Below are 12,428 nucleotides of genomic sequence, written 5' to 3'. Positions count from 1 at the left end.
ATTTTAGGGGGTCTGAATACTTTCCGTACCCACTGTATATATTTATTGCTTTGTATTTCCTGTTTTTTCCTATTGTAATCCATTTTTGTGATATTCACACATAATATCTCCCAGTATTGATACAAGCACCCATTTCACTTTATACATATATTGGCAGCGCCAAGCACTTCCTTCTTCCACATTCTTCCAAGCGCGGAGAGGAGGACGAGCCGACGAGGAGGATCCTCCTCCGCTGTGCATGATTGGTCTGCTCCCAGAATGTCACTGGTTGCTAGATGCCAATCGGCTGGCCTTCCTAGCAACCAGTGTGCAGTGGAGACAGAGCCACCGGCGGACAATGGGGGGGGGGGGGGGCTATACCACCAAGTAAACTAATATGGCCGGGGGGGGGGGGGGACGACAGTGTAATTGCCACCCTGTGTGTGGGGCCCCTGGGCAACCGCCTGGCATGCCCATTGGAAAAAAGACGACCCTGGAGATCAGTGTTTTAAAGTACACCTGTCACGAGAAATGCGGTCAATTTTGAGGCCTTTGGCTTCATCCAACTCAACTGAAGTCGAAAACTTAGCATAACAGTCTAAATACCATCAATAGTGCCAGCAATAGCATCCTCAAAACTGGTGCTCTTTTGAAGACCAGTGTAGCATTTTCTGCATTTCACACAAGTGCAAATTAACTTGCCTCATATGTAGGGTCATCCTCTTGATCCTCATCTGGTAGGTCTTCAGACATGAGTGTTACCCAACTGTGATACTCCTCTTCGACCTCTAGGTCATCTTGTTTCCGCTTGCTTCCTTTTCCATGTGGCTTAAGAGGAGATTTCCTAATTTCTGTAATCAAAAGCTTCCATTTGTATACTTACATATTGAATTACTCCAAACCTTTAGTCATGCATTTCTCTTACCATCAGAGCCTTTAGAATTGCCTATATTTTCTGCAGCATGAAATCCCAAGGCACACTGAAGTCTGTATGGAGTGATGAAAAGAATAAGTCTAGCCAAGCGCCCAAGCCTCTTCTTGCCACTTAGGAAACGTCTTCTGGGAGACTGCATCTCATCAGCAATACCAATATTTTCCACCTCTCCAGTGAGGCCAGCAAAGGATGCAATCTTTTGCAGTATTGCAACCTGAGAGTAAATAAAAAGGTCATAGCAGCCACACATTACACACAAGGTAAATGTAGATGAACATACAAGCAAAAATGTGTTATTACTGAAGTGCATAGACACACACACACACACACACACACACACACACACACACACACACACACAGAGAGATCCTTTTAAAAATTAATTTGTCCTTACCACATATTTCAAAGGCCAGATGCAAGAGATCCTTAAGAGTAGTGACTTTATAAAGCCTTTGTTCTTGGCTGGCACAGAGGACTTTGCCTGAAAAATATGGGTGGCCGAAATCAAATACAATTTAGGTTATAAATACAATTGATTTTAATCAATTGTGAGGCATTAGATACACAATCTCAATTTTCCCCTAGAGAAAAAAAAAAAAAAAAAAAAAAAATTCCAGAATAGATGGACCAGGAGATGATCTTTTTCAGACAACCAAGAGTTAAATTTCTTCCAAATTTTGTAGTATACAACTCTTGTGACAGGCTTCCGGGAACTAGGGCCTTCACAACCTTGACTGGGAACCCCTGAGAGCTTCGCATCTGCTCCTCAGATATCACAGCATTAAGTTGAAAGATACGATACCAGGCCCTGTCTTAAAGGGAGTCACTGGAGGTCAAGGCTAGTGCCTGCAGGCATGAAAACCATGGCAGAGGCTGAATGACCAAGGATTCACAAAAGTGTTGATCCCCAGAGACTGGTCCCCTGGATTCAGGGAAAAAAATAATCTGTTTTGCTGAGCGTTTGGGCTGCAAAAAAGGTCCACCTCTGAGGAATCCCACCTGCTGGCAATTTCTGCAAAAATTTCCAGGTTGAGGGACCAATTGTCCCTGGTAATCTGCCAATTCTGAGTCCCTTTCAGATGAAGTGCTGAAATGGAGGCTAGATTCACTTCAGCCCAAGATAATCTTGGGCTGTTAAATGCAAGGTCCGACTTCTTGCACTTACCTGCTTGTTCAGGTACGCCACTGTTGCAATATTGTCAGACCAAATCTGCAGATGTGTCCTTTGACCTCAGCCTGAAAACCCTCTAAGGCTCTCTGTACTGCAGGAAGCTCCCTTTGATTCAATGCTGCTCTTGCTTCCACCGGGGACTATTTTCCCTGTGCTCCCTCATTTTGAAAATTTGTTCCCCATCCAAAAATGCTTGCATGTGTCATATCTGAGATATTGGCATGACTTATTCTAGCTCTCTGGTTAGGTGAAGAGGCGACCACCACAGGGTTCTCTTTACTTGGAGGGGATTTGTACCCTTGTGTCTAAGGAACGTGGGAGACTTGTCCCAGTTCCTTAGAAGGAATAACTGAAGAGGACGTTGGTGGAACCACGTCCAAGGCACAGCCAGAAAGCGAGATCATAAGGCCTACGGCCCTTGGGACATCTGTGCCAGACCCTCTGGTTGGTTTGCAAGGATGCCATCATAAGTTAAATTTCTTTTGATCTATTGAGGAAATCTCACCCGAGATATGTCACTTTGGGAAGGCTTCAGAGAAGACTGTTGACTATCCAGCCTAGTGACTGGAGATCCCCCTCTAGTTTCTGACACTACTAGGAGGTCGTTCAGGTAGGGGATGATTATAATTAATTTTCGTCTTAACAGAGCCAGCGCTTCCCCAAGGACCTTTGTAAAGATATATGGGGCGGATGACAGCCCGAACTGAAAATGCCAGATCTCCAATCCCAAGTTCACTGCTAGCTGTAGAAACTGCTGGGTGAATAGGGATGTGTAAGTAGGCACCCTTCAAGTCCAGCATTGCCAGACAGGTTTTTTTAAACTAAAGATTCCATACAAAAGTGCTTGTATCTGAGCGAGTGATTTAGAGAACACAAAGTTCAATATCAGGCAATAATTCCAAGGGCTTCTTTAGGACAAAGATGTGGGAGTAAAAACTCCTGCCCTTGAAACCAGGAACAAGACATTCTGATCCACTAGGTCTATTATCTGGAGACTCAAGGCAGTAGCCTTTACTCAATCTCTGGGCAGGCTGGTGACAATCTCTCCAGTGGCAGGTAATTGAATTCCAGTCTGTGATCCCTGGTCACCAGATCCAAAATAAAAGGGCCTGAAGTGATCCCCTTCCACTGTGGGAAGAAGGCCTTTGATCTTCCTCATCTCTGAAGCAGGAGTTGTAGTGTGGCAGGCTCTTGAGGGTTAAACAAGACCCCCCCCCCACCTCTTTGTGGCCAGTCCAATGCTTTTTGGGTCTGGCCTCATGGGAACAACTTTTCTGTCAGCCCTACATTTCACAGCCTCTTGACCAAAGATGGTCGCTTGTTAGGGGAAGACTACAAAGGATGCAGATTAGACGAAGAGTCTTTTTTCCACATTTTAAGCCAGAGACTTCTGGTCGAATTATTCAAAGCAGATGTCCTAGCTGCCATCCTAACCGACTCAGTGGAGGAATCAGCCAAAAAACCTGTCAGAAAAAGTAGAAAAGATTTAATTATCTGATCTCTTGTGTCCTGGCAGACAGGCGAGTCCATTTGTGAAAGCCATAACTCAAGGTTTCTGGCTACACAAGTAGATGCTAAGGCTGGTTTTAAGACCAATAACAGATGCCTCCCAGGCCCTGTGCAACAAGATATCCCCTCTTATCCATGGGTCTAAATGTACCCATGTCAAAGGCTAGATCGATATTTTTGCAAGAGACATGTCCAACTTAGATACTTGTTCCACGGCAGCACCATTTCCTGAAAAACAAAAGTTACTTACATCTTTTCCAGTAGTCTCTCAGGACAGCCACCTTTGATGGGGTGGAGTTTCCTGTGAAGGAGCCACAGTCTCACAGATTTAAGCCCCGTTAGCCAGTGACCAAGAGTACCTCCGGCAGGCTGGGGAGACAGACATATTATACTAACCGTCTCATGTCCAGCCCTTCTTCGGGTGAGTAACAGTGCTGTCCTGAAAGACTCCTGGAACTATTCCCACCCCCATAGTCTCAGGACAGCCACCTTTGAGAGTATAAGCAAGTACTTACCCTTAGGGTGGGACCACCACTTGAAAGACTTTGCGCCCAAATGCCTGATCTTTAGCAGACAACAGGTCCAACCTGTAGCGCTTAGTAAGTGTTGGGGGGGGGGGGGGGCCTGGACCAGGTTGCTGCCTGACAGATCTGCTTTCAGGGTAGCACCAGCTCTTTCCACCTGGGAAGTTATAGCCCTAGTGGAACGTGCCCCGATACCTGCTGGGGCCTCCTTCCCGCTTGAAGCATATGTCTGGCTGATGGCTAACCTGAGCCATCTGGCCAAACCTCTAGAGCAGTGGTTCTCAACTCTGGTCCTTGGGACCCACTAACAGGCCAGATTTTAAATATTACCTTTGGGAGATGCAGCCTAGAACACTGCAATCACTGAGCAGCAAATGAGATCACCTGTGATGTAATTTAGTAAACCTGGCCTGTTGGGGGTCACAAGGACTGGAGTTCAGAACCACTGGTCTAGAGGCTTTAGAACCTCTATCAAATAGAGCTTTTTTTTTTGTGCTAATAAAAGCTTCTAGTTCACCAATTCTTCTGGCGGTAGAGATCGCCACCAAAATAACGTGTCTTGAGGGTTAAAAACATCACCGCACAAGATTGAATAGGTTCAAAACAGCTCTCCCAAGGGCCTGCAGAACCAGATACATCCCACATGGGAAAAGACTTACTGTTCTTGGCCTGTTAAGGCCTTAAAGAAACAAACCACCCAAGGGTTTTCAGCTAAGGATACTTCTAGAAAAGACATTGCCGAGACCTGGCCTTTTAGGGTGCCGACAGGTAAAACTTTATCTGCGCCCCCCCCTTTGTAGAAATTCCAGCACTGTCACTGGACTACTTACATGTAAAGGAGCTCCCTGCGCACCAGCTGTTAAAGAGCTTCCAGGTCTTAAGGTAAATGGCCCACTTTCCTTTTTCCTGCTACTAAGCAGAGTCGCCACCAAGTGAACCCAAAAACCCCATTGCTTTTCTGCAAGGCGGAGGGAGGCATAGCATTTGTAGAAATTCCAACTGAGCAAGTGCGTCCCACTCCTAGTGCCCTGTCCCAAGGAGAACTAGAGCCGTGTTTTGCTGGGGGTCAAACAGATCCATGCATGGGGGGGGGGGGACCACCCCCCCACCCCATATCTGAGTGATCAACCTGAAGACATCCTGATTAAGGATCCATTCGCCTTTCCTTAAAGTTTTTCCAGCTCAGAAAAAATTCAGCCAGTTGGTTCAATCCTACCTTTAGGTTAACCACCGACAGGGAAAGCACTTGAGCTTCGGCCCACTGAAAAATTACTTCTGCCAGAACCCACATAGATTTGTTTTGTTCCCCTTTGTTGGTGGATACAAGCAGCTACTGCATAATTTCTTTGAGCAGACATGTACATTGTGTCCCTGTAGTCCTGTCTGGAAAGTTCTGAGAGCCAGTATGACTGCCCCCAGTTCTCTCCAATTTGAAGATCGCTTGGAATTTTTATCCCCCCCAGGACCCCCCTGCACCAGTTGGTAGTCCAGCTGTGCGCCCCACCCTGTCCCACTTGTGTCTGTAGCGAGGACTCTTTGACACTGGTGGGACCCAAGCGAGACCCTGAGACAGGTTAGAGATCTTACTACGTACCGGTACATGCACTAGGGAATCCAGGGAACCCCGAGTGCAGTCCCATACCTCTAGGATGAACAGTTTTAGGAGGGCGAAAGTGGAGACCCCACCCACTGTACAGCTGGGATTGCAGCAGTTAGCGACCCCAGTGCCAACATGGCTTGCCTTACCGATCTAGGTTGATTGCTTTGTAAAAGGCCCATGACTGGCTCTTCTGACTTTTCTAAGGAAAGAAGAACCTTTTAAAGTGTGGAATCCATTTAGTTTACTCACCTAGGCCCTAGTACATTTGACCATGAAGAGAAGATTTCTTCTCTTCCTGGATTCCTCCCAAAAAAAAAAAAAATCCACCTCTTCAAGGGTTAACTTGTACCTAGAAACTTTAGTGGGCTCCCCATCCACCCCTTCCGCTTCTGACTGTGTACTGTCACTCTTCACCTTGTTTATTAGTACCAAAGTGCTCCACTCGTGGAGGGTACTGCCGGGGTGGGGTCAGAGCAATCTCTTGCTGTGTTGGCTGAGGGGGGGGGGTTTGGGGCTTAGAAAGTTGTAGATTTGTGTTATAATTACTGGAAAGCTACTTGTCAGATGTAGCTAAATTAGTACACTGTTTGTCGAATGGTCCCCAACTAAGCTCTCTTACACACTCTTTACAAAGAGCCTTAGTCCTGGATTTTGCCATAGTAGCTTTGCATGATGGGCATCTTCTCTTGGAGCTATGAGGCACACATAAGAAAAGACAGCTCAGCACCCATACTGGCCCCCCCAGCACCATAAGCACATCACCCCTCAGGAAACTACACCATGGAGCTAGTGGGGGGGGGGGGTAGTAAGGGAAAAACCACCCCAGGGTTCTTATACCTCAAGATGGCTGGCTTCACCTGGAGCAGTCCCGAGACCTGTGCCTCTGATATCTCCTAGGAGTGGTCCTGCCTGTGTGCCTGTTGCTGTCCCCCAGCTTTTGGCTGCACTAGCCTATTGTCCAGCCCACTCTCCATTACCATGGCCCAGAACTGGAAGCCACGGCTTTTGGCAGAATTGCCTGCCTCCACCGGAAAAGATGTCCCCCCTCATCCGGTCCAGCTGGAGCTACATGCTGGCCAGAGGATGCAGGAGGACTGTATGCACCTCAGAGCATGAAGAGCAGACCCCCACTGAGGAGACGCTGAGGTAACTTGCTGCCAAAAAACAAACCAGGGCCCCCGACCTATGGCCGCCTTTGAGAGACCTTAGCCTCTCCCGTCAACTAGACAGCTCTCACCCCAGTTCCTGGTGATGTTTCCCCACTGGAGGAAACACCATAACTAAAGGACACGCTAACACTTAGCTACTCAATTTTAGCATTAACCATTTATGACCCAAGAGTTATTGCTCCAACTCCATTGTGTGTCACACTGTTATTTTCTCACACAGGAGCATGTTTACATTCATAAATATGTACATGTAGGGGGCAAAATAAAAAAGCCAACAGGTGGTTATCTTTAAAAAGACCTGGACAAAATAACGGAATGGGCAACGACATGGCAAATGAGGTTTAACGTGGAGAAATGTAAGGTTTTGCACTTGGGGACTAGAAACATAAAAGCACAATACACGTTAGGAGGGGAACCCTTGGGAGAATCAAAAATGGAGAAGGATCTGGGAGTCTTGGTTGATGATAGACTAGGCAACAGCATGCAATGTCAAGCGGCAGCTGCCAAGGCTAGCAGAATATTAGCATGCATAAAGAAAGGGATGTATTCCAGAGATAAGACTATAATCCTTCCACTTGATAAAACTCTGGTCTGACCGCATCTGGAGTATTCTGTCCAGTTCTGGTCGCCAGTCCTCAGAAGGGATGTGTTGGAGCTGGAGAGGGTCCAGAGAAGGGCAACTAAACTAATTAGGGGATTGGAGGACCTTGGCTATGAGGAGCGTCTGCAATCGCTTGATTTATTCTCCCTGGAGAAGAGACGCCTGAGGGGGACATGATAGCAATTTTTAAATATCTCAATGGGGATCTAGGCTTAGAAAAAAAAAAAAAGGTGTTCAGTCGAAGGGATTGCATGAGGACTTGGGGGCATACAATGCGATTAGAGGAGAAGCGTTTTAACCTCAGGCAAAGTGGGGGGTTCTTTACTGTTAGGGCTACAAGATTGTGGAATTCTCTACCACAAGGTGGTTTCTGCAGGTAGTATGGTGGCTTTCAAAAGACTACTAGACGTACATCTCAAGGATCAGAACATTCAGGGGTATGCGAGATGATTACAGCCACACACCTACACAGGTTGAACTGGATGGACTATTGTCTTTATTCAACCTCACCTACTATGTAACTATGATATCAGGGTCTATTAGAGCCCCAATGTCACTTCTGCACATCCCTAGTAGTGGAGTAGTGATTGGGTTGCTCAATACTGGCATCTTAGCTTCTTGTCCCCAGTTACAAGTCTCCCCCTTCCTGTCCAGTAAGAGGAGAGTGCCCCAGATATCAAGACTGGATGGAGGGGGGGGGGGGGTCAGAACTTCCCCTTGCATCATGGGTACAGATACACTAAAATGTTTTTTTTGCACAAGAAGATACCCCTTAGTATTTTAAGGGTGGAACTCCACAAAGGGTTTTACAAATGCTGGAACGGAATGGTGTGCAGGTCTCCCAACTTGGTGCAGTTCTGCCATACACATCGGAATTAAAGACATTTAACTTAGTCTGTCATATGACATTCTCCATGCACATTTTAACAAGTGAATCCCACTGGATTCCATCTCATCACATGTATGACTTATTAAATATAAAACTAGGTAATCTTACCTGTGTGTGCACATTTCTGGAATTTGGGCTTGCAGTCGTCTCCTTAAAGTGAAGGAAATATCAGAAGAATTACTTTATGCTAGTTTAAGGCAATATGCATTGAAATAGAATTCACAACTATGACAAAAGCTTTCCGTTTTTATTCCTGGCTTTCAAAATTAGCACAAAGTTCCTAGTCAATTTATATATTTTCCGCTGAAACCAACATGCAGGTCCTCATTAATTCATGTAATGGCTAGTAGTATTTAGTCACATTCAGCTGAGCTTATTCTGTAATGTTGATGTTTTATAGCTTCTGCAAGCCACTTCCTTCCAATGAGTGTGGATGCCCAAACACTTGTATACACACACACACTAACACTAGGGAGCCAGGCACTTTGCTGCAGGGAGCAAGTCAGCTGTTCTTAGAACTAGGACTAAACTGATGTGGGATTTAAAGTGGTTCTAAAGGCTCAAGGTTTTTTTTTTATCAAAATGCCCTACCAAATATTTACCCGAGCCCCATCTCAATCCAGCGATGTGCACGAGAGCTTCAGCTCTGAGGAGCTCAACTTCCCGCCCCCCCATAGCTGAGACAGTAGTGGGAGCCATTGGCTCCTGCTGCCATCAATTCCAGTCACTGAGCCAATGAGGAGAGGAGGCCAAGGCACAACTGAATTGATACAGAACTGTGGCTCAGGAACGAGCCTGTTTGGGTGCTCCCATTGCAAGCTGCTTGCTCTGGGGGAACTTGGGTAGGAGGGGCCAAGAGCATCCAGAGAAGAGAGATTGGGACAGGCACTACTGGAAGAGTCTCATGCTGCACCGAGACAATAAAATAAATTAGCTGAAAGATTGTGCAGCAATAAAACCCTGACAGAGGTTCTATCCTACTTGAATATGCATTTAATATCTACTTCAACATGCAATTAGAATTGTGGAGACTGAGTGTCAGATAACATTTTATGGCAAAAAAAAAAAAAACCCAGAGGTTCACACACTGCCACTGTATAAGATTTAATTGAATAAGGGCAAGAACATTAGGTTTACCTGCAATCTATATAGCAGTCAGTATAAAGACCACCATGTATAGGTAGGGAAGGATAGAGCCTCTGTCAGGGTTTTATTGCTGTATTTTATAATTAATGGTGCAGTTTAGCTTGGAGTGGTTTTGAAAGAAATTGAAATAGCAGTTCACCGGTTTACCAGTTCCAAGCCCATCAGTGGCTAGATTAGGGTTACAACACAATGATCTACTTAAAAGCAATCATTGTGCCACCAAAGTTTAACCACTATCCATTTGTAAGTTTGCACCAATACCAAGTATTTCATGAGTACTTGAAAACACACCGCAAAATGAATGGGGGGGGGGGGGGGGGGGCTCTGCAAAGAAACACGTGCACTTTGAAACCGGAACCAATTCTGGTCTGAATCACATGCGGTTTCCCATACCGCTCCTATGTGAGCCCAGGCTGAAATCCCTGACCAGCCTGGGTTCACACTGCTGGAATATGGTTACTGCCGAGTCCTCGATCAAAAGTATTGTACAAGTTAGACAGGACAGACCCAAAGAAATATATTGAACACAAAACCAAGTAAGGCCTTGTTAAGCATATACAAAAGCCTCCATAGCCTGTGTGGCTCAACATAAAAAGTCCCCACTAACACCCACCTGGTTAACATCCAACAAGGAGCCAACATCCCAATGGGAAGTGTAGTTTCCTGCATGCCAAACCGAGATAGCAGAAATGACTTGTCCACCCACTTCTCTATGCTCTCACCCTGGTGTCTGGATGTCATACTCAACACATCCACCATATTGCTGTCCTTCAGGAGGACCTGCAGTCAAGCAGGCTGCAACACAGGGGAGGAATTGGGAGCATGACCACAGGTGAGGGCTCTACTAGAGTCTCTGGATAGTTGATTTTCCTCCAGGTGGAGAAGCCCAGAACTTCTAAAGCTTAAAAAAAGGGGGGGGGGGGCAGACAGCTAAAGTTACACTGCAGTGCTCAGTGAGGGGAGCTGTGAGAACCAATTGAAGGGACACCATCCTGCACACAGGAACAGATCTGAGACTCAAATCAGCTAGAGATACCTCCCCTGTCCTTTGCTCTTCCTAAAAACCAAAACTTGTCAGAAGGGATGCATGCTGATAGCAGGGATCCTCAAACTACAGCCCTCCAGCTGTTGCGGGACTACACATCCCATGAGGCTTTGAAAAACTCTGACAATCACAGACAAGATTAGGCATGATGGGAATTGTAGTTCCTGAACAGCTGGAGGGCAAAAGTTTGAAGACCCCTGTGATAGAGGAACAAAGCAGACAGAATGGGACACTACTAATTGAGACAAACACTATAGAGGAATATGCTTAGTTTATATTTTAGGTCTTAAGACAACAGTGCCAACCCCCTTGGTGAACCCAAAAGTGCCGATCCCCTTGGTGAACCCAAAAGTGCCGATCCCCTTGGGTCACACTAGTGGTGGGGAGGTCAGCAAGAGGAACCACTAGGTACAGTGGTGGGCCAAGACAAACTCAGGGGACACACCTCTGGAATACAGTACATTTTTGAAGGCTTCTGTTGTAACAAACAGAGTCACCAAGTCTGAAAAATGTTAGCGTTCAGATCTGTGATTTGAGCAGTTTTCCATATTTACCTTTGAATCGCCAATGCCATTCTCGGTTGACTCTTCTGGCTTTTAATTGCAAGTGAAATAAAAAAAAAAAAAAAGTGTTAATGCAAAGAGTACACTGCACATATTCCCATGCTTCTTTTCAGAAAGCAAAAAATTTTTTTTTTTTTTTTTTTTTTTTTTTAACTATTTGCTACAGCAACCAGATTCTTTGCCTCCTCCCCCACCCAATAAACTTGTGTGAGCAACTGTAGCATGTTTCATTACAGCCCTTTTAATGCATTTCCTATAGGTTGGTGTAGAAACAATATATTGCAAAGCAGCCACTAGAGGTCACACATGACTGCAGGACCACACTTCTGCAATTCCATTCAGTCAATTTTTGCAAGGTTTAACCATTTGCCGATCAGCCATCGTAGTTCTACTGCAACAGGTCGGCTCTGTTACACGAAACATACATGTACATCGCTTCGTGTAGCAGCCAATCGGCAGGTCCAGCGGCTGTCATGTCCGCTGGGCACACACAATTGATCCCCATTGAGACAGAACAGTTGTTTGCTAATGTAAACACAGCAGACCGCTGTACTGTGAGTGATGAACGAAGGGATCCTGTGTTCCTATTTAGGAACACAGGTCTCTGTTCACCCAGTGAGCCCATCCCCCCCACACAGTTAAATAGCACCCCCTAGGGACACATTTAACCCTTTGATCACACCTGGTGTTAACCCCAGTGTCATTAATACAGTAACAGTGCATATTTTTAGCACTGATTACTGCAGTAATGTCACTGGTCCCCCCCAAAAGCGTCAGTCAGGTGTCCAATCTGTACACTGCACAAAAAGAGGGGGGAGAGGGGTCTTGCACCAATTTGGTGCAAACTCAATGCAAATTCAGCCATACAATTTGTATGAATGAAGTCACATTGCACAGACATGCACTGCAATTCACATGCGATTTCTAAAATCACACCACTCTGACTCCAGCCTGAGTTCTACTTTTATTTAATCCAGTTAGGTTTGCTCACAATGCCAGTGTTAAATGGTTTGACCTTTTTCAGTGGTAAATGGCTTCTCTCAACCCTTTTATCTGCTCCATCTACCATAGAGCTTGCTCCGTTGAAAAACAGGACATACTGGCTGGAATATCAGCTGAAATTAAAAGAAAGCTAATGCAGCCATCACATCTAAAAATGAATAAGCTGCAATATAAAAGGTTTACTTCTGGGCCTAATACTGCTTTAATGGCAAAGCTTTCTAAACAAATTTAGTCTTCCTATATTAGAACGCTACCTACAAACATTGGTTGGAGAGGTTATATATATATATATATAT

General features: G+C 45.5%; 1 protein-coding gene across 1 annotated transcript in view; it reads right to left on the bottom strand.

The window, feature by feature from the left end:
* The window catches only part of LOC309547322 (uncharacterized protein), a gene marked incomplete at both ends in the record, with an annotated part of 145,206 nt that overhangs the window by 106,376 nt on the left and 26,402 nt on the right, over nucleotides 1–12,428 (bottom strand). Inside the window, 3 exons of the mRNA XM_082247156.1 lie at nucleotides 682–830; nucleotides 905–1,127; nucleotides 1,308–1,394. Of these exons, the coding sequence (XP_082103282.1) occupies nucleotides 682–830; nucleotides 905–1,127; nucleotides 1,308–1,394 (459 nt within the window). The remainder of the gene's footprint in view (nucleotides 1–681; nucleotides 831–904; nucleotides 1,128–1,307; nucleotides 1,395–12,428) is intronic.

This window comes from Pelophylax lessonae, assembly GCF_965119305.1.
Source record: "Pelophylax lessonae genome assembly, chromosome: 1".
In the NCBI taxonomy this organism is placed as follows: Eukaryota; Metazoa; Chordata; class Amphibia; order Anura; family Ranidae; genus Pelophylax; species Pelophylax lessonae.
The sequence above is the reverse complement of the archived record's forward strand: the minus strand, read 5'-3'. Positions and strand labels throughout refer to the sequence as shown.